General features: G+C 44.4%; 3 protein-coding genes across 3 annotated transcripts in view; 1 reads left to right on the top strand and 2 right to left on the bottom strand.

Moving 5' to 3' along the window:
* nsmfa (NMDA receptor synaptonuclear signaling and neuronal migration factor a) overlaps nt 1–171 on the top strand; it is a 28,701-nt gene extending 28,530 nt beyond the window's left edge. Inside the window, exon 14 of the mRNA XM_068752989.1 lies at nt 74–171. Within this exon, the coding sequence (XP_068609090.1) occupies nt 74–171 (98 nt within the window). The remainder of the gene's footprint in view (nt 1–73) is intronic.
* Nucleotides 172–5,876: 5,705 nt separating this feature from the next.
* Nucleotides 5,877–15,340, bottom strand: LOC137908170 (calcium/calmodulin-dependent protein kinase kinase 2-like). Its single transcript, XM_068752525.1, has 16 exons — nt 15,104–15,340; nt 14,466–14,813; nt 12,726–12,773; nt 11,919–11,972; nt 11,364–11,415; nt 11,030–11,163; nt 10,630–10,666; nt 10,483–10,504; nt 10,293–10,381; nt 9,769–9,968; nt 9,561–9,614; nt 9,389–9,462; nt 9,160–9,247; nt 8,906–9,037; nt 8,513–8,616; nt 5,877–8,008 (listed from the first exon to the last, which is right to left on the bottom strand). The coding sequence occupies exons 1-16, from the start codon at nt 15,338–15,340 to the stop codon at nt 7,936–7,938; spliced, it is 1,746 nt and encodes a 581-aa protein (XP_068608626.1). The 3' UTR covers nt 5,877–7,935.
* Nucleotides 15,341–19,164: 3,824 nt separating this feature from the next.
* snrpd3l (small nuclear ribonucleoprotein D3 polypeptide, like) lies at nt 19,165–21,202 on the bottom strand. Its single transcript, XM_068752657.1, has 4 exons — nt 21,104–21,202; nt 20,215–20,351; nt 19,831–20,023; nt 19,165–19,382 (listed from the first exon to the last, which is right to left on the bottom strand). Exons 2-4 carry the CDS (start codon nt 20,338–20,340, stop codon nt 19,318–19,320), a joined length of 384 nt encoding a protein of 127 aa, XP_068608758.1. The 5' UTR covers nt 20,341–20,351; nt 21,104–21,202; the 3' UTR covers nt 19,165–19,317.
* Between the last annotated feature and the right edge of the window lie 789 nt (nt 21,203–21,991).

Here is a 21,991-nt window from a genome sequence, read left to right as displayed (position 1 = left end):
ATTCACAGATAATGGTTATTCTGCTTTTGACAATGCCTGACTCGAACATTTCCTTTTTCATTCACCGATTAAGGCAAAGAGATGATCGAGATATATTTCGACTTCCGCCTTTACCGGCTCTGGAAGACACGGCAGCATTCCAAGCTGTTGGACTATGAGGATTTCTTGTGACGAAGAAACCAGGACAAATGGTGCAGCAAAGCCCTCCAGTGCCACAAGTCACCCGATTAATCCGATCCGATGGATGAACATCACTCGACGCACTCAACTCAACACAAAAAAAGTCATGCCTGCTTTCAACCCGGGGAGAGGAGGAAGAGGAGAAACTGTTTGTCAGCTCTTCTTCCTTCTCAGGGTAAGGACTAACAAATATGGCCAAACAAAATAAAAACAAAAAGAAGAGGAAAAAAGCGAGACCAGCTGGACTCTCCGTGTCTTAACATCCGATTATCTTGTGTTTGAAAGCAAAAAGCAAAACTTCAACTGTGTAAAAAAGGAATTGTCACTTTTCTGTGTTTCAACCGGATGTTGCAGATTATCTCAGAGAAATGCAGAAATATAAATAACCCTGTGTGGGTGTGTGTGCGCGCGTGTGTGTGAGTGTGTGTGTGTGTCTGTATATATGCATATACATACATATATAAACATGAATATATTAGCATAGCTTTACCATGCAAATAATAGCCCATATGAGAATAATGACGCGTCATTTTTATTTTTTTTGGTGAGCATTGTTGTGCAGTTTCATACGGAAATACTTTTGGATAACTCAGGATTTAGCCATGAAGTAATCAATCTGTTTGTCTATCAAGATATTGTAATCACCGTCGCTTGTCTCGTCTCTCTTGACAAGCATCTTCGGTTTGAGGGACGGCGCTTCACGCTTTGGTATAAAGTGTTACCTGCTGATTTAGTGTTTTTTTTCTTTGCGCATGTTGCTGTGAAAACATGAAAACATGCAGATGTGTGCATTTCTGTCTTTTTGCTTCTTTGTTCGAGCAAAAGAAATTGTCCACTGCCCCCGTCTTCTCGCTCTGTCACATAATACCAGTATGTCTCAAGATGTCAAGATGTAAAAGCCATCCTGGAGCTCCTTCTCGTCCGGTCGGACCGTCAGAGTCACCCTGCTGATCCCTCCGGCTCCTTTGGCTGGGTCGGGGCCGCAGAATCAGCTCAACTGGGCCAGCTGCCCTCTCCAGCTGCCAAACACTCTTGACTTGTCTGAGGAGGATGAGGGTTAAACAGATTTGCCAGGAGTTTAAAGCGCTAATCTGCTGCTCCTGTCAGATAGTTACAAGAACAGAAATATGTGTCTGTCTGCACCCTGAGCTGTCTCACGTACCGTGGGTTAAAGCAGCAGCAGCTACCCCACTGCTGGGCAGCCATCTGAAATAAAGCGCTGATTCACACAAGGGCTGGGACTGAAACGCAATTTAAGGAATCAACAAATTAGGATTAGGATTAAAGGGCACAGCACAGATGTTGGCGATGAGGGTTTATTCAGGATGATAGTGCGTTTGTAAACAACCAGGTGTACTCGTGAGGGCTACCTCAGTCAAACTGAGATTCGCAGTGTGGAATTTGAAAGATGGGAGCGTTGAATGGATTTAAGGAAATTTTGCCATTTGAATGTGTGTTGTAGGTCGTGCACGCTGTGAAACGTAGCAGTACATTTACAATGAAATCTAAACTGCTGGATTAATGTTTGACGTACGGTAAACCGCGATCTGAAATGCAATCGCAGCAGTGACCCACGATGACAACTCTTTGGCTGTGGTGCAAAGTCAGGTTGTTTTGCACGTAGGTGATAAAAGTGTTCCGGGCCTGCGATGCGCACAAACACGATCTCACAATGACCTAAACGGCAGAAATAAATCCAAGCTCTTCAGCTTCTTCGTTTTGGTTGCTTCTCCTGCGTCTCCTGCAGATTTCACCATCTCAAGCAGGTCCAGGATGCTCCTGCAGATAAAGGAGGTGGGGGAACAAGCTGTTCTGATTAACTCTTTAACGCTCGCTCCCACTCTCTTCCTCTCTCTCTCTCTCTCTCTCTCTCACACACACAAAGATGTTCTACATCTGTGTATGATAATGACATTCCATTCCTCATGATTTGTGTGGCTGTGTTAATATTTGGAGGGTAATGAGCTGACTCTTGTGTTGCGTCTCTCTACTAGCAGAGCTTTCATTTGCTTTTGCCTCCTCTCTGGAATCGCAGTGCTCTCTGAGTCCGAGTCATGTTTCCACCACCGATTTAAAGTTCAACGGTTAAATGATGTATCATTGAGCCATTTTAATCCCAGCAGACGTAGGAACCTGCCAAGTTCTACCAAGACATTGGCCTCAGATGCTGCTGGGTTTAATCATGCATTTATTTATTTTATTTTTTAAATAGAAACATGGTGGCACGACTTTTCTTACGCAAAACAAAGAAGAAACTTGTTATTTTTATGATTATTGATCAGTGCTTATATTTCATTTGTTTTAATTGTATTATCAGGCTGAACTAACGATGACGTGAAGAGCACCCTGACTCAGGGGTTTGAGAGAGCTTTCTTGTTTTCTTTTAAAAATGAAGCATTTCACAGGAAATCTAATTAAAGATGCAAACATGTCTATCTCTCTCAACGTGTGTTGTTTTATTCACCTTTTGATTTCATTTCGAAATGGGAAAATATAATGGGGGTGGGGGGGCAGGTGTGGTTAAAAAAAAAAAATCATTAGCTTTGGAATAAAACGTTTTGCTGGGTCATTTCTAAAACACATAAAGTTAAAAGCCGCGGGGGAAAGATACTATAGAAAAGTTTAATCTTATTTTTGCTATTGCTTCTTCAACCCCATTTATTTATTAAAACACAACAAATCTTCATGACAACTCCTTTATCAGGACATGTTGCCATTAAAGGTTCTGCATTACAGTCCCAGTTTTAGGTTTTAAATAACTTTTGTCGAGGTTTAATTTAGTAGTCAGTTTATAAATCTGTCGTCATGTTATTCGTTTTGATTGTTTTTCATTGTTTAAATAAGACTTCAAATGTTCTGGTAATATGACACAAAAACCTCCACGATCTTATGAACAAGCTAACGGAGCTGTCTTGTTATGATTTTCAGATGAAACGAGAGATCAAGCGACGCAAAATGAGACACTTTCCATGACAAAATAAGTATTTAATATGGTGTTTAAAACGTTTTCCTCTTTTTTACAGAATAATTAGCAATGCTAACTCTCGCCAAGCTAACAGTTACGCTATTTATTTAGCTTCTCTCGATTACATGATGCTACAATCAATAAAGCCCATTTTCCCGAGAAATATTCTACAGCAGCGTCGACATAGTTTAAATATATAGTGAAACTCCACTTTAATTAACAGGAGACATTTTAACACCACAAAATATTCCGTAACTCGTAAACAGAAGCGAAGCAAAGCTTCCTGTCGTCATGCCGGATGTTGTGAGACGTCATCACGAGTAACCGGAAATCCGTTCACGTCATCCGCCGCTCACCAGGTCAACACTTTGATACATTGTTGCATTTTTGACCTACATTCCGCTCAGCCAATCAACACTTTGATACTTTGACCTACATTTTTGACCTAAATACCTAAATGTAATTAGAATGCTGAGAATTGGGATATTATCATTCTATATATATATATATAAAATGATAAAAATGATAAATGATAAAATATGTACTGTATTATTATTATAATTTATATATATTATAATAATAATAAAATATGTATTATTATTATTATTATTTAGATATATTATATAATCATATATTTCATATATATATATATATATATATATATATAATTATATATATCAAAACCTGAACTTTAAAACCTTTAATCATACCTGTCAACTAATACAGTTTTGCTGTATTTTAGTATGGGAAAATAACAAATTAAATTTCTGCCACTATACCCCCTCCCCGCTCCAATATACGGCTTCCAGTAGATTTTTACAGCTTTTATGGGTTCTGAGTACGGCGGGCAGTGAAAGGGGGTTGACAGGTATGGGTCGTGCACATGCGTGCGTGCGTGCGTCCTTGTGTCTGTGCTCTGCCGGTCACGCGCTACCTGTGGCTCGTCCAAGCAGGCACGTGCATTAATGGTTCTGCAGTAGAGAAAAACTTCTCCTCTCCTGCCTCAACAAGCAACCAGCAGACAGACCGAGCCTGAAGACCCTGAAGGATCACGCCTGGTTCAAATGATCGTCCAGGGCCCCTCATCATTGAATAGAAATTACTATTGTTATAGTAATAGTAGCAGCATCATCAATGTTATTCTATGAAAATCTGTTTTATTCAAAATGTACAGTACTTATTAAACTTGCTTGAAGCACAAGTCTTGGATCATTCAATTATTATTTCCTTGTATTGTCTACGTCATTCTGCTCTTTCCAGCTTATTGCCTCCGCCAAGGAGGTTATGTCTTTGCCAGCGTTTATCTGTCCGTCTGTCTTTTAACAACATAACTCCAAAAATTGAATGAAATGAATGAAAAGGAGACAAAACTAACAAATGAAAAGGAGAGACAAGGCAGTGACAATCCACGGCCAACCTGCCTTTGACGGGGAAAACACAAATGAGGACGCTTGAACGAGGGAGGGGAAGCACCTATATACGCCCCCCCCCCCCCCCCATACATTCCTCCCCCCCTCCGAGTTATCGGTGCCCCACCGATAAATCATAATATGAAAACAAAACGGTTTCCCAAAAAAACAGTCAAAAACCGGGCGTCACCCGAAGGCCAGCGTCTGAGCCCCAGATACACCTGCGTACGCCACAAAAACGCGGCCCCAAAAGAACAGCCGGAATAACCCTCAGTCTGTTCTTCCCGCTGGTGATTCCCCCCAAATGTCTGCTTCTCACGCTGAGCCTCGCCCGGTCGTTCCCCGTCCTCCGAGGGGCATCAGACACAGCCGCGCCGATCCCGCCACGCCGATCCAGCCACGCTGCCACGCCGATGTCCACGCTCCGGCCTCGCCTGGGCTGCATCCCCCTCCATTCGCCGACGACCATTTGCTGCCAGAAACTGCGTCGCCCGGCCCTTAAGGTCCCGCAGTCCCTGCTCCATCACTGGAGTGTCCTGGCGGGCGTCTCCCGGGGTCCACGGAAGGGTCGTCTGCAGCCAAAGCCACCGCCCTGTCTCAAAAAAATAAAAAAGAAACAAAAACCTCTACCCATGCCGTGCTGGATTGTGATCCTGCCGACAACGCCAAAACGCGGCGTTGGGCATACGGGGCTCGACGAAATGTCGCCAACAACGCCACTTTAGGACTTTCAACCTGAAGATCTATTTTGTGTTCCTTTGGTTCCCAGCTCGTTTTAGCGGGCTCCCCCAACCACAGGTCCGCTCACAGTGACGACCAGCACGGCATTCAACAATTCAAAACATTTATTAAACACCCTAAAAACACTTCCTTAGAAACACTCTACAAACAAAAGAAAAGGAGTGACAATCCACGGCCAACCTGCCTTCGACGGGGAAAACACAAATGAGGACGCTTGAACGAGGGAGGGGAAGCACCTATATACGCCCCTCCCAAATCAGTGGCAAATGGGCCACAGGTGCTCCCTCCCACACCTGCCTACCTAATTACATCCCATCCGGTTACATAAAGAAAATAAAAATAAGGCATGTAAAAAAAATAGGCAATTGCGCACAAATACTGTTAATCAAATTTCTAATTACTTCAAAAAAATTATATACATATATATATATTTGAATACATAAAATATTTCTGGAGGAATAAAGTAGAACAAAATGTGACGTTAAATTGAGGAGCCGGTAGCTTCAGAAATGTGGTAAACAGCGCCCACTAGTGGCCGCTTTTAAGAACTGAGGCTTAACAAACCGATCACAAACATTACAGAAAGGTTATAATGCTTTATTCAAACGATGGAACCACATAGTGTAAAGAATGATTCATCTCAAGGTCCTATTTTCTTGTTGGACGTGTCATGCAATGAACACACAGTGGTACGTGTTCAGTATGTTGGCATGCATGCATTAATCACAAAGCCTGGGCCTCCTGGTAAGAGCGGGCGAAGACCGTTTGACACCAACGACAGGTTAAAGTATCATAGAACATATATGGTACAGCTTTTGTGTGTGTGCGTGTGTGTGTGTGTGTGTGTGTGGTTTGCACCGATGGCCTGCTTTCTGACCCAAAAAATCCAGTTCATCCATTTAAGTGATGGAGGAAGTAAAGCAGAAACTGAAATTATAATTTATGGGATTTTACAATATGCTTAGAATTAGATGACACAAACATTTGGATATTAAAAGGTCTTTCAATGAAAAATAAAAAATACATTTATTTAAAAAGTACAGCACAATACTGTTAATTTGATAGAACTTACTAATCGCTTTATGCCAGGGCAGACCACTGCACCATTCAGAGAAATGCATGTCATATGCATAGCGCTCGTTCTCCCACTTCAGAGTGACATGCAAGAAGTAAAAATGAATCCAGAGTATTTTCCTCATACATTCAACACAGCAAGAAATTAGCATGGAGAAGCATCGAATGTTGAAATACATTTTTGCGTCGCTATTCTGTTACTTTAAGGGCCTTTCTACTTGCACAAACGTATTAGACAAAATTAATACAACATAAAACAATAGGGGAACACATCTACAGCTGATCAATAAGTATTGACTCCAACGGTGTTGTTGTTTTTTGTGCTCACCACTACAGATATGTTATGCATAGAATTGTACAATAACTTTGCAGCTCAATGCTTCCATCTCAACCCATTTCTCAGCAGCTTCAGGTTAAAGGTTTGCTGTTTATAGGTAAAAAAAAAACAAAAACAAACAGACACCTTTGACTTGTTTCTGTGTCCTGGAAATAAAATACCATCGGAACTATTAAGAATACAAAACAAACACAAACAAGTAAAAACATTCACAATTTTAAGTTGAGGTTCGATAGTTATTATTGTCTTTTTTTCAGTCTACAAACAAAGCCAGACTTCAGGAAGTGAAACGAATGCGTGACAAAGATTAAAACCACATTCTGCAGTACAGATTAACGACTTTCTCATTTACATTTGGTGGATCAGTACCTTCTTTAATATATTTTTGCAACTTACATATATATATATGTGTGTGTGTTTTATACATTAATATATAAAGCATATATATATATAGAGAGAGAGATTATTCAATAACAGCACTAGAATTCAAAGTAAAAGTTTTTTCTTATGCTATCTTATGTAATGACACGTTTGATTTTTCACAAAGCACTAGATTAACTGTTTTTAAAGCTTTCTATTCGCGGTGATAAAATGAAGTATTACTAAAGAGCCGCCGGTAAGACAAAAAGTTTGCATGAGCGTGAAAATGTTCAGAAATAGCTTATATATCGTTTGCATCGGGAAAGTAAACGCGTGCGTTCAATGAAGTAAACATTTCTTCACTCCCTTTTTATCTGTAGGAAAACGGCACCGATCCTTTCCCTGTGAACGATGATACGGGGAGCAGAGCGACCCAGACAATCATTGTCTCTCACCAGAGAGTGGAGCTGATGGTGCCCGGCCCTCCTCATGCACCATCAGCTCCTACTGCCGCCCGATACCTGAAAGAATCGTCAAGTAGTGAAGAGAAACACGTGTGGCTGAGCTACAAGTAAACACCAAACTGTACAGATGAAGCCTGAGACGAAGCATGCCGAAGTATTAACGCATGCAGGGTAAGATAGAAGAGGCGGGGTCAGAGTCCAGGAGGATCCTGAAGTCCCACAGCCCCCGAATAAAAGCCTCAGAGTTTTAATTCCTCTTTTCCTCTGTGCGGCTGCTAAACCTGTCCACCTCCTGTTGAAACCGTACACAAGTGCAGGCTTCCGGTATAAAACATGAGTAAAGGGGTGTCATGCTGTGTGATGGCAGGCGGGCAGGGTGCCAGCATGCATATTGAACCCTCTGCGTCAGGAAAGCGCCTCGTCCTCCCCCACGTAGGGCAGGTCCGCAGTCCTCATGCCGTCGCCGCTGTCCTGTTTCCTGAGGAGGACACCAGAAGCAGCGTCAAGATGCCAGGAGACGGAAACGACACACGCTGGTCATTGCCATATATACATTCACATCAACACGTTAATTATTACAAACGGCTTGTATCGACGGACGCCGCTCTGACAGACTGTAAGCCTAAGAATAGCTTTCACAGGTTTTCAGAACATTTTATGTAGCTTCATGTTATTCTAACACCAAATCATTTGTTTTTCCAGCACTGCTTGACACCTGCTTTGCCAAAAGCACCGTTACACATGAAGTATGGCGCGGATCCACCTACAGGTACACGGGCTTTGTGCAGCGCTGCAGAGTTTCTGTTTACATCATGTCTCCTTCTATGGCAGGTGAGAGCCGTCCTGAAGTTATTCACAGCATCTCACATAAGCACATCTGTCTATTCTCCATGGGAGGAAAGGAATAACAATGACTGGTATTTGACAGGCCGCTTGTAAAACATGGACCGGCCACACGGAGGATCGGAGTCTCAGTGCTTACGTGAGCGTTTGTCCTGCAGCACACACTCTGCTGCGATCCTCTTTACGGAACCAATCAAAGGGGTTCCCAAATGAGCGCTTCCTCAGCATGGTTCTGACCAGTATCTGGAAGAGATCCGTGTTCACACCACTCAGCACCCTTTGGTAATAACTACTGGAACTAACAGAAGAGATGTAAAGTCATTAATCTGTTTTGGAAGATGCATTAAATGCAAATCAAGTAGGTAGCAGCTCTGTTGTGCATGAAGGACAAGAGAGTAATTAAAAAAAACATCCTTTGGAAGTATAATAACAAGCAGCCGTTCTGCCCGCACTGGTGACATCTGAAAGGGCAGACCTCAGGTCAGCTGTACAGAAAGTAAAATGTAAAGAACAGGTTGATGAACTCACTCACCACTGTGGCCAGGCTGGGGATGTGTTTGACGGAGTTCTCCACCTCCTCCTCAGTCACCTCGATCAGCAGACAGCAGTTGTCATCGTCCGGAGGAAGCGGCTCGGCGCCGTGTCTCGTCACCCACGGGTGCAGCTGGACGCAAGCAGGAGGAGGTTTTCACAAAGAATACACGCAATGGTCTCTTCTTCACATACATTCTGTTAACTGTTAATGAGGCGCTGTTTTATCTGCACCTCAGCTCAGGGAGAGATTACCTTGATCTGTGGGATGGAGATTCTGGTCTCTGGATTCTTGTCCAACATTCTCAGCAACAAATCTTTGAGATCATCGGAGACGTCCGCCCTACGGAGGCAGAGTCACAGCTGCAGATGACACTGAAGTAGAATGTGCATTCTTTTGTAAGTATTCCATGTGTAGTACTTTACAATCATTCAATACTATATAGTAAACTTGATCTAAGAGGACTGGAGGAGCTCAACTGACGGTTCAGGTAACTCCACAGGCTGGGTCTTGATTTTCTGATGAAGGCTAAGAATGCGCTCGTCCATGAATGGACACTGTGGATAAAAATAAAAGACCAGACATTCAGGAGAAAGTTTGAAACACAAAACAAGAAAAACACGGCCAGTTGTTTTCGCTATTTTTGCAAGCTTACCACTCCAAAGACGAAGCAATAAAGTGTCACTCCCATGGCCCAAACATCCAACGCCTAGAACATGATTAACATTTTAGGTTCAGAGACTGCCCTTTCATTTATTCGCTCAAGAAATGTATTTTTTTTATTTTTTTATCCAAAGCCAAAGTGTATTTGTATTTCCAAAAATGACCCCCGGAGGGCGCTGGTTATCTGGATAGATCCTCACCTTTCCAGAGAAGTTCTTCCTGGTCTCGGAGAGCGCTTCAGGAGCGAGGAAGGCTGGCGTTCCCACCGTACTGGTCAGGAGGGCGTCGGCTCCCTCGAACTGGTTACTGACGCCAAAGTCTGCGATCTTGATGTTTCCGTCTTCTCCCACCAGCAGGTTGGAGGGCTTCACGTCTCTGTGGATGATCCTCTGGTAATGCACTGTTAACATAGAAAGCAAGCTTCAGACGCGTTCAGTCTCCGGCCTTTAATCCAGAGACCGAACTGAAAAGTACCGGCGTGACACATCATGTGCTTAATCTGGGATGGAATAGAAGAAGAAGAAGAAAACGAGCGTTTACATATTTTATATTGTTCAAAATCTGGAAGAATCTTGATTGATTTGCAGCAGAATCGATATTGAACCAGCTTTAAATCACAGCGTGTTAAAACGCGTAACAAATCTTCTGAGAGACACAGAAAGGCGTCCCTAATCTAATTTGTGTCGTTCAGTCACAGGTGGGGGGGGGGGGGGGGGGGACTCACGGTATTCGATTCCCCTGAGCAGATCTCGGAAGTAAAAGCGTGACTGGTTCTCGCTGAAGGGTTTAGCTGACGGCACCTCCATCACAGCCCTGAGCACACAGACGCACAAACAGGAAGACGCACACACATTAAGTTAAATCACAAAGTCAAACGAGATGGAGCTCATTTCTGTTCCAACCATAACTCTTACCCTTTCTTGACCAGCTCAAACACTGAAGGCAGAAGATGAAGTTAATTATTTCACACATTATTCAAACAAATCAAACTACGCTTTAGTTGTGACAATATGAATGTGCGTGTGTGCGTGTGTGTGTGTGTGTGTGTTGCCACGACGTACCCATGTACAGATGGTCCTCGCCGGGGTCATCCAAAACCTGCCACCAAATTACAGAGCAGCAAAGGGAAAGAGCTGAGACACACTTCATCTATTGTATGCAGCAATAATGATGACACTTTCACCCTGAAGACTCTGATCATCCATCGCAGGTTATTTTCTGGGATGTGTTCCTGAAGCAGATCTCAGTCGTGATCCCCCCCCCCCCCCCTAAAGACATCTTAGAACGAGCTCAACGTGCCGTTTGGCAGAAAGCCCGCCGTTGTATTCCCGTTCCTTCTGCTGAGACTTTCTTTGCGTGTCTTTCCGTTAGCGAGCCGCCACCGTGGCAGAAGCCCGCGGACAGGAAGCAGACAGAAAAGCTTTAGCAAACACAAATGACAGCAGCCTAAATGCTCGTTACCTCCACTAGTTTGACCACGTTGGGATGGTCGAGCTTTTTTAGGATGGCGATCTCTTGATAGACACGCTCCAGGGGTCCTTTGGGCTGAGGTAGACCTTCAGGGGCCGCTTTGGGTCCACGAGGGGGCGGTCTCCCTGAGAGACGGGGGGGGGGGGGGGGGGGGGTAGCAGACGTATAAACGTCTGTGATAAATATCCTCACAATAACGTTATGCTTCCGAGATAAACTGTAAACCAGTCATAAACTGGGATTAAAACGAGGAGCTGGGATTGGAGAGACATTCTGAGAGACCGTTTCCTCGGCGGCGTTAACCATCTGCCGGCTCCAGACTTACGTGGGAAACCTGCTTGCCTCATCAGCCTCTTCTTGGACAGCACCTTCATCGCCTACAGCACACAAAAAGAGGTGAAGATACGAGAACATGGGAGAGGGGGAGGGGAGAGGCAAGTGGGTGAGAGTCAGAGGAAGAAGACGAACGGAAAGTGCAGATGAAAGGAGAGTAAGACAGATCCGAGGGAGGCGATCCCTCGCTTCCCGATTTAACGTACGGTAAACACTGCGGGGGCATGCTAACGCCGTGGCTAAAGAAAGGAGCATTTCTGCTTCCTTTAAAGAGCAATTCAGGTGGAAAATCTTTAAAAAATTGGAAGACAGAGAAAAGGAAGGCATGCATCCAAAGAGGAAAATGTGTACGATCACAAACGAACATCCATCCGGCTGGAGTTCGGCTGTCACTGCACAACATCTAAAGATGCAACACATTAGACACGGTGTGTTCATCTGAAGCAGCCCCATCAGAAACGTGCTCATAACAGATGAACGGCAAATAAAGAGCCCTCAAGCTGCCGTTTCATTCGGACGCTCAGAGTAAAAAATTAAATGAACTCACATAGTACATGTTGTCATCCTCGTTGTAAGCCAGCTTGACGACGCCATAGGAGCCCTAAAATGAAAAGTCGTTCAAGTGAAGTGGAAAAAAGCCAATTGTACGCTCACACTGTGTGCAAAGCAAACTAAATAAACAGAAATACACACGGGAGCACATACAGACACAAGATCGGCGTGTGGGCTCACAGTGTAAGCTGAAGGAGGGTCAGCTGCTTCAAAGCGAGAACGGAGAAATTAAAATCATCACTCCCTCGCTTCCATTTTTTTTTTTTCAGGCTAATAAAGGGAACTGGATCAAGCTCATCTGCCCACACACACACAGGAACTTCAGGATAAAAAAAATTAGGCTCAATTAGTAGCTAAATAAAAATAAAATGGGGTGGGGGCAGATCAGTTCCAGCTGGGGGGGGCAGATTGAAGAGTCCCAGAATTGATCTGATAACAGGAGTCTCTCCCAAAAGGATCAAATTGTCTCAATTGAGGACAGAACCACGCACAGCGACATGTCTACCTACATGCAGGGAGGCACGCGGTCTAACGAAGCCCACAATCTAAAGCATGCACACACACACACACACACACACACACACACACTAAGCCTCACACGACCCTTAGAGATGCTATTTATACCAGCCTCTCATCCATCCTCCAGCTCTCCCATGGCCGGGTCGTTTACAGAGTTTGGGAAACGAGGACAGCAGGGAGAGACGGATACGAGACCGTTACTGTGTGTCCTCGACGCGCACCACGGGACAAACATGCAGTGTTAGGAAAAAGGAAAGGGAGCAATCAGTGAGCTGCGTCTGACCTTTCCAATCTCGTCCTTCAGCTTGTACTGGTTCAGCTGAACGCAGTCCTTGAGGGGAGAGAGAGAGAGCGCGAGAGAGAGAGAATTGATCCTTTTAACATTTCTGCAGCGAGATATGAGAGCAATTCTTAGAAATTTAGCTTCTTCTAGGAATGTCTTGCAAAATGCTCAGCAATGTCCCTTCAGCTCATTGTGCTTTTAAGGTCTTCCATAAGGCTAGTGATCCTGATGCCTCGTTAGCTGATCTATGATCAATAAAACCTGATGATCAGATTGAACTGGTTTACAGTTAATACAAAAAAATAAGAAGTGTTAGACACTGTTAGACACTGCACTTTAACTAAGATTCATCTTTAGTTAATCAAACAAATAGTTTCGCCCGCTGCAGTTATCAGAAGACAAATTCTACCCTCGTGTATCTGCGGGTTTAAAACAAAGACCAGAACAAAGATTCTGCTGAATGCAGCCTGCAGAGAACGAGTTGGACCAACATTAGTTTCTCTGTGTAAAGAATTCATGACACAAATGACCTGACATTGCAATATGTTGAAGCGAAAGCATCTATCGGGCTCTAAGCATCCTCAGAGACAAGGTTCTAACGTTCCTGCACTGCAGGCTGCCTCTACGTGGAGCCGCTATGCTCTCCTACACTCTAAAACCTTACCTTTATCCACAGAGCTCAGCCTGCACCAGAAAGACAAACGCACATGGAGTGATATTTTGATAACTATGGGATGGGAAAAACCACGGAAACCATAAATGATCAGAGCAGTTACATGTGAAGATTCTCAGCCATCCATGTAGATCTCTACGTTGAATAAAGTCCAGTAGACTTGGACCTTCTTTACGTCTATTCCTTGGAACAGTGAGGTGACGAGGAACAGACGTAAAGAAGGTCGAGGACTTCAGGTACCTCGGGTCAACAGTGCAGAGTGATGGAGAGAACGTGGGAAGGAGGTGAAGAACCGTGTGCAGGCAGGCTGGAACGGGTGGAGGAAAGTATCAGGTGTGCTCTGTGATAGGAGAGTGTCAGCGAGGATGAAGGGAAAGGTCTACAAGACAGTGGTGAGGACAGCCATGATGGACGGCTTAGAGACAGTGGTGAGGACAGCCATGATGGACAGCTTAGAGACATTGGCTCTGAGGAAAAGACAGGAGGCGGAGCTAGAAGTGGTGGAGATGAAGATGCTGAGGTTCTCCTTGGGAGTGACCAGGTTGGAGACAAGGTCAGAGAGGACAGACTTTGATGGTTTGGACATGTCCAGAGGAGAGACAGGGACTATATCGGTAGAAGGATGCTGAGGATGGAACTGCCAGGGAACAGGGCTAGAGGACGACCCAGGAGAAGAGACATGGACGTAGTGAGGGAGGACATGAGAGTGGCTGGTGTTGGGGGGGGTACAAAGGACAGGGTGAAGTGGAGAACGTTGGTTTGCTGTGGCGACCCCTCAGGGGACAAACAGAGAGTACAGTAGACTTGTAGGAAAAGCTTGAAGGTGTTTGTCTTCTCAACTAAGAGGCTTCTCCAGTTCTAAAGAACTTTTATCCAACACAGAGACCCGTTATTATTATTATAATTATTACTGTGACTGCATTCCAGCAGATCTCCCGGGATTTCTTCTTCATTTGCTAATTCATGCATGAACAGGAGGTGATTTGCCAGAGCGTAAAGAACATGGACGCCATTTCAGGACAGTAGAAGGCGAAGCGGGAGCTGTGCGTCTCAGGGCCGGACCGTACCTGGAGGTCTATGATGGAAACGCTGTGGGACTCCACGGTGGGCCGGCGGGGCAAGCGTGGGGAGGAGTGGGGTGATGTGATGGGTGAGTAGGGTAACGACGGGTAGATATAGCGCCCATAGAGTCCCGGAGAACCACAGGGTGAAGCCGTGGTTTGCGAACGCTCCTGCAGCGACAGCTTCCTGTCCGACAGGTTCAACCTTCCCCGCTGCGCCGGGCTTCCTGCGCCGGGCAGCAGAGCTTCCGGCCGGCCGCCAGCGTGGGACAGCAGGTCGCAGGAAGGGGTCCGGAGCGGTGCTGCCACGGAGGAGGACTGATCCGGCGTCTCGGAGCTGTCCATGTCCTCTACCTGCTGTTTGATCACATTTATATTCCTCATATATCCTATGATGTTCAATGAGTAGCAGTCGTTTGTTAGCAGCAGGTCAATGTCGGCTCACATTCTGCATTTAGATTCAATACAGCAATATCATTTAATTTAATAAAAACTAATCAATAAAATACATGAGCTAAAATCATAATTAGTGTTAATTTGGTGAATCCGAAATGAATCCTGGAGATTAAAGGTAAGGTCAAAACCCAAACGGCCAATCAGATGCTGCTTCTGGAACCTCCAGTCAGCTGAAAGTTTCCTCTCACCTCCTCCTGCTCCTCCTCCTCCTCCTCCTCCTCTTTGCTGGCTTCGTACTCCGTTACCACGATGAGGGACTCCATGGGGTCTGGGGAGGGAGTCTCCGAGTGGGGGTTCAAAGGTGGAGTGGGACAGCTGCACAGCAGATCCGGCAGGGGGTGCGAGGGCGGCGCCGGTGGGGCGTGACTCCCGCAGGAGGCCGGCGGATCAGCGGAGGGCCAGGGGGTCACATGACAAGGAAACATGGTGCCTCTTCACAAAGACTGCCGGCCACCGCTCCATCAGATGGGAATCCTCGGGGGGGACATTGTTCCTAAGACATAAGAGCAACAAGTTGTGAGTTCAGGACCCGCGTCTCCCGGAGATTTACCCGTCAGGTGTTAAATGCAGGGGGGCCCAGAAGCGTTTAAGACCAACGCCAACAACAGCCAACCTGCTGGAATGGAAATGTTTCATTTAAACACATAACCCTAAAAATGTGGAAACAATTTAGACTCAAATTCGTTTTTTTAAATAGACAGTAAATATTGTGCAAGAAGAGAAAATATTAATACAAATCACATTTCCCCCTGAGCCCGACCTGTCTGTGTTCATGTTCCTCCAGTGTGGCCCGTTTCTTTAGGGGATGGGGGGGGGGGGTGGGGGGGTAGGAGTCCGCCCTCCAAACAGTGTTGTCAGATGCAGACTGCAACCAGAGGTGGTCGAAAATCCCAGAATACTTTGCGAACGGCGGCAACATAAACAAACGATAACTACCATTCTGTTAAAAGAAGTTCATAAATCACGAATAACAAGTCAAAAATCTTAATCATGAGTAGGAACATCCGATCAATGCAGTACATGAATATGTTAACTTGTTTATACACACTATGCTCATGCAGTTTGTCTTTTTTGTTTTCATTTGTTCTGTCCTGCAAATGAGGTTGGATTTGACCCGAGTTAATAATGGCAGCAGCAACAGGCTTATTATCCAACTATAACTCTGATATCTACTACCCGTAGTAATCTACTCTGATTAACAGCAGAAAATAAATCTGATTCCAAACCGCCGTGGGGATGCGAACACCTGACTGCTGCACGTCTGTGATCATTATCTTTGCCATTACATAACTTATTGATTAACTCGATTAACGATTTCAACCACCGGCCTTTTTAACTCTGTCGGAGAGGCGAGTCAGAAAGCGAGGAAACTAAACTGTCTCAACAGGAAGTTGAGACAAACAAACAAAGAAACAAAAAAAAAAAAGATGGTGGCCGTACTTTGTTTTGGTGAAGAATAATTTAAGGCTGCCATAAATCATGTCACATAGTTTGACAATTTTATACAAGCACAATGCTCACTGGGCCAGCATGAATCAAGCTGTGGGTGTAATGGAAGGGGGGGGGGGGGCAATGAAAGATGTTGTTCACTTGCTCTGAAACATAAGCAGACGCCGCTTCCTCCGCCTGAAACCTCCGTGGAGTCCGTGGAGTCCGTGGAGTCCGGCTTCTCTCCACACATTCTGTTACGCGTTACTGAATGCGAGCGAACGCGAACCACAGCCGGCAACGTCCGCTTTTTAATGGCCGTTGCACAACACGGGTGAATTTTTTATATGCATAGCATAACAAATACCTGCTTAATTTCATGAGGTCATCTCCATCTGTGACTCCACTCGTCTTATTATCCTCATATTGCCTGTGAGAGGAACGAAGAGGTCCAAATACGCAAGCAGAGGAGGGAGAGGCGGCTCCTAACGGTCGCGTCTCGCTCGCCACTTTCACACAAAATGTAACATTTCCAAAAATGACGCAGTTTGTTGATGCCAGGGAGGCCTGAACACAAGTTCATGCTGCATCAGAGCCTTCAGCAAAACGCACACAACATCAAATATCTTCTCGTTCTGATCCCTCCGGATCACAGTAACCGGACACAAAGAACCAGCCGTGAGATCTGAGGCTTTTGCTCCAGATGCCAGACTGCGCCTCTTATAATGACAGAAGTCACATGACCTGACCTCCATCAGAGCAGAAGAGGGACAGAGAGGACTTAACAGAGCTCGCAGTGGGGCGGGGGGGGGGGTCCACCTCGCGTGCAGCGTATTAATAACAACACAGAGACATGCAGCTAAAACACAGAGCCATCTGGAGCAGAGGAGGATCCGCAGCTTCATTAAAAGATCAACCGTGGAAGAGATAAACCCCGTAAATGGAAAGATGAGCATCCGCAGTGTCATCACACAATCACAGTCGCGTACTACTGAGATCATTCAGCGCTTATTTGGCAGGAAAGATATTTCACTGCGGGACTGACCAAAAGTACCGGTACTGTGAAATAGTCCTTGGAGATGTTATGGGATCTAAAAACATTAAGCGTAGTTAACTTTATGATTTAAGATTACTTTCACTCAATATGGTCACAAAAAACAATTCTGAATGTGCATGTTGTAGATAATAGTCTTTATTTAGTGTCCTGTCAGAACTATTCAGAACGTGTTTGTGCATAAGACGATTTACACCTGGCCAAAATGCCATCTTTTATTTTAGCATGGTAGGATCTGACTTTTTGGTCTCTTTGTATCAATCACACATCAAACATTTGAGGGGCTAGCATGAAACTGGGTAGAAGGGTGGAGGGTATGACAAGAACAAATTAAAATCTACACATTTTAGAGGGTCCTAGAGATTAAAAAAAAAGGTTGTAAAGCTAATAATGAACGTGATTCTGGATTTGAAGGGGAGGGTTTCCTGCTCTAGGTGTCGATAGGTTAAAGTTAACCCATCACCTGAGGCCTGAGCTGCTTCTGTGGAGGTTTGCACTTTAACACGCATCAACAGAGACTTTCAATTTGAATTCTGCAAACACAAACGGGATATAAAGTCCATTTCATCAGCAACAAAAACAGGAACATTGCATTTGGTGTATTTCAGACACGTTTTGTCTGTCATATTATTAACTACACATTTTCCTGATAAAACGCATTCATTATATAACTTGGTCTTATAAAGTAAACACAGAGTGGCGCTGGGGGAGCCGACAGACGCTCCTATAAAGGACATGTTGCTGTAAACGTGTGTTTTTAGAACGTTACGTAACAAGAGAGCCGCTTATTTTGGGCTCTACATCAATAACTCACGTAAATGAAACACATTGAACATTAACTGAACACGAAACGACACATAAACACTAAATTGTTGTCTGCAAACACAACTTTACGTTGTAGACTGACGTTTATGCACAACTAATGGCTTTCCTAGCGCACGGGGTTTACCGACACCCCAAAAAAAACACACAAAAACGCGTAAACGCCCCGGCATTGACACCGACTCGAGTGTAACCCAGTCCCGGGGGGGCTAATTTAAGCCCTGCGTCAAATCCAAACCAGCTCGGCTAACGTTAGCAGCTGCTACATCTGTCAGAGAGACAGATGTTGCAGGAGTCGCGGTTTGCTCGTACGCCCGATGACAAAAGCTACGAAGGGACAGAACCAAATATCACCTGCAAAAAAAACAAATAAACATAAACCTCACCTTAACGCATTACGCAGAACCCCAAGCCGGAGTCGTGATGTTCCTGCCGCTCCTCCGCCAGCGGTGCGGGAGCCGCCTGGAGTTAGCACGACTGCTGCTAGCTAGCTGTCTGCTAGCCGACGGAGCGACGAACCAATCCGGAGCGGCTTTAGAGGGAAGTGACGGGGAACCAGCTAGCGTGCTAATCCTCGTTTAACTCAGCAATGCTCTTCACGACGGCCTACATCCCCCGAGGATACGCAGGTTCCTTCGGGTTCCTTAACCGAATATACGACCTGGAATTACATACTTCAGGGTTCTTTGGGGTTCCTGCCTCAAGCGCTCTGTAAGACGGTTGGCTCCCCCGTGCGGCGTAATGTAGAATGGCACCCCGCGATTAAAGAAGGCCTGTGCGCATGCGCAGGTGTCACAGCACGGCGACTCCCCTCCACAGACACGCACTCCCTTCAAAGTGCATTACAAACCATTGGTTGAATACATCTATCTCACTCCTCAAAATCCAAGAAGCCATTTGGAAACAAACTAAATCTAACAACGAAGAACAAATAAGTCAGAAAGATGTATGTAACGTAATGTTTATTTTGATTTAAAAAGAAAAAAAAAACAGCAATGAGCTGCAAAACAATGGATTACAAGCAATACCAAAGATATCGAATCCAAAGAACGCAAAATGGAAACATGACTATACAATGCAAGAACAAGGCCAGAGCAGTTATCGCCTCTTCTGGAAGATGTTGCCTCGACCCATTCCACCACGGCCCCGACCCCTCGCAGCCACTGCAGAGAATAGGGGAACACGGATATTTATTATTTTAGAATCGGTTTCTTTAATTAGGTACCACACCTGCTATTTAAGAGGGGAAATAGTTCAACCCGCATCAACACCTCTATGAGGTGACCCTGAACAGCTGATAGAAACATATTTTATAGAGCTACGTTAGACCATGAATTAATCCAAGTACACCTACGTTATTATCTTCACACTGTACATACAGGGTAGAAGCAGCAGCTTAATATAACACACATTTTATCACAGCTCTTCATTGACTTCCTAAGGATGCATGTTCCCCAGCAGATTTGTACCTATAGTTTATGAATCCTAGAAATCCTGTTAAATGTATTTCCTACAGAATTATAGTTCAACTTCACAAAGAAAAGACAAACAATGGCATCCTCAGCAACGATGTCTGACCTGATGCCGGTACAGAAACCGCTGCCCACTCACCTTGCGCTTTGAGAATGGCCGCCTTGCCCCTTCCAGCACCAGATCCCTGGTTCTTGTTCTTCATACTTTTTAGCATTGGAGCATTCTTTAACATGTCGGGTAAGATCAGGAAGCGGATCTTACTGCCACGGATATAGACTTGCTCCAACTGTGCCACCCGGCCATCCCGATAAGTCACCGTTATGTTGGACATCTGTAGGGAGAGAACACGCACATCGGGTCACATTATTCGGGTACGAAAGAGGCATGCGCAACTTCTAACATTAGATTAAAGAGCCGACTAAAGCTCTATAAGGGGCGAGCGGCAACGCTGGTACATTTTAAGTCTGACAAAGCAGGAGCTTCATTCTTTTTATTATTAGTTCTTGAAGACCGAGAGCCCACCTGGCAGTTCATGTTGTCCTCGGCCTCAATCAGCTTGCCCCTGTACACTTCTCCAGTGTTGGTCTCACAAGTCACAATGTGTCCCTCTGCCTCATGCAGGACCTTGATCGGCACACCGATGGACATTATTCAGCTTTCTTCAGGGGAGAAGAAGAAGAAGAAATATTTGTTAAATGCATTGCTCAACTGTAATTCCACATCCAGCTGGCTGCGGGCTCCTCCAACACAAGTAACCTGCAAGGCGGATAAAGAAGCTGAGGATGGATGTTATTTTGGATTGTCAAAAATGTTATACAATTTCAAAACATTAACTTGTTTTTTTTTATGTAGGTATTAGTTATTTAATTCCTTAGAACTAATTTCAAAAGTCGGAATTCTTATGTGAATGCATTAATTACTTGATTTCAGCTGTAGCTACACCTTCGATTAAATTGTTTCAAACAATATAGTGCAGCTATAGTGTGGAACACTAAGTGATATTTAGTGAGACAATTTGAAGATGGAAAAAAAATTTCATCGCGGCTATCGTTCCTTTCAAAAGGCAGCGGAACGTTAACAGCTACGCGAGCAGAATTAGCTAGCTAGCTAGACTCGGTAAATGAAAGCACATTTGCATTTACAACTACTTCGACTACGGACCTTTATACATGCTTTGGAACCAATTACTGACGCCAAACTTTACAAACCAGTACCAAATACCAGTTAAACACCGCGTTTATCAAGTATCTTATTCGCTATTCAAGCAGGAACTGTAAGCTCGGCGTAAAGATGGAGGGAGCCATGTTGCTCTGCTAAATCCATTACAGCGAGCTCTTATGACCAGAAAAAAAAGGCCTAGTCCGGTCAAAAAGCGATAATGCTATTTTAAACAATATGTTTCCATAATCACCTTGATCCGGCCGTAAAAAAGTATTTCTTTGTTGTAATGTATTCCTCTGTGACTGCAGCGTGCGTCGCTTTCGCGTATATGGAGCCCTTTTCCGCCTACCCACAATGCAACATGCCAATTAAGTGCTTCCGCTGACCTTCCGTGTTGCATTGAGGGAAATGTAGTTTTTAGTCAAGTTCTAGTTCAATTAGCCTCCTGACACCCAATCTACTCATCTGTGTCCTCTGACTGCACTTAATATTAGTTTCTCTACCGACGACTTGTGTGCTTGATTTTCACGCAAAGGTCGGGCGCCATTTACGCGTTCCATATGATCTTATTGCACTTAAATAACTGTTGGTGTCCATAACGCGCGTGCAGAGATACGGGCATGAAGAGAATCCAGTGAATAAACATGCTGTAATTTAAACGTCAGACCAATACAATTATTAACAAAAAGGAGGTGGCATGGTGGAGCGCAGTGTTTCAGGTTAAAGTAGGCTCACAGCGAGAAGGTTCTCTGTTGGAATCTAGACCTGTGGGATGTACCCTACCTTTTCACCCCATTTCACAATCCTGAAAATTACAAGCAGCTGCAGAAAAAAATGGATGCATTACTTTCAAAGGAACCAAACAGCCTCCTACATATTAACACTATACTTTCATCTTCTAAAAATAATTGCTGTGACCTATATAAGTACTTTCTTTTCTCATGCGGTCTAACCACTATGTAGTTACATTGCTTCTGCTAATTTTCTTGTTTAAAAAAACGAGTCGCCCTGAATCCCCTATGATGACATCATAGTCATAACCCTTATCTCATGCCTGTCAAAACAGTACAAAAACCTTTAAAATTAAATTGGTAGCTAAGTTTAATATAGAATTAAGATGTGTAGTTTTTGAATAAAC

Source organism: Brachionichthys hirsutus, chromosome 19 (assembly GCF_040956055.1).
Source record: "Brachionichthys hirsutus isolate HB-005 chromosome 19, CSIRO-AGI_Bhir_v1, whole genome shotgun sequence".
Taxonomy (NCBI): Eukaryota; Metazoa; Chordata; class Actinopteri; order Lophiiformes; family Brachionichthyidae; genus Brachionichthys; species Brachionichthys hirsutus.
The sequence above is the reverse complement of the archived record's forward strand: the minus strand, read 5'-3'. Positions and strand labels throughout refer to the sequence as shown.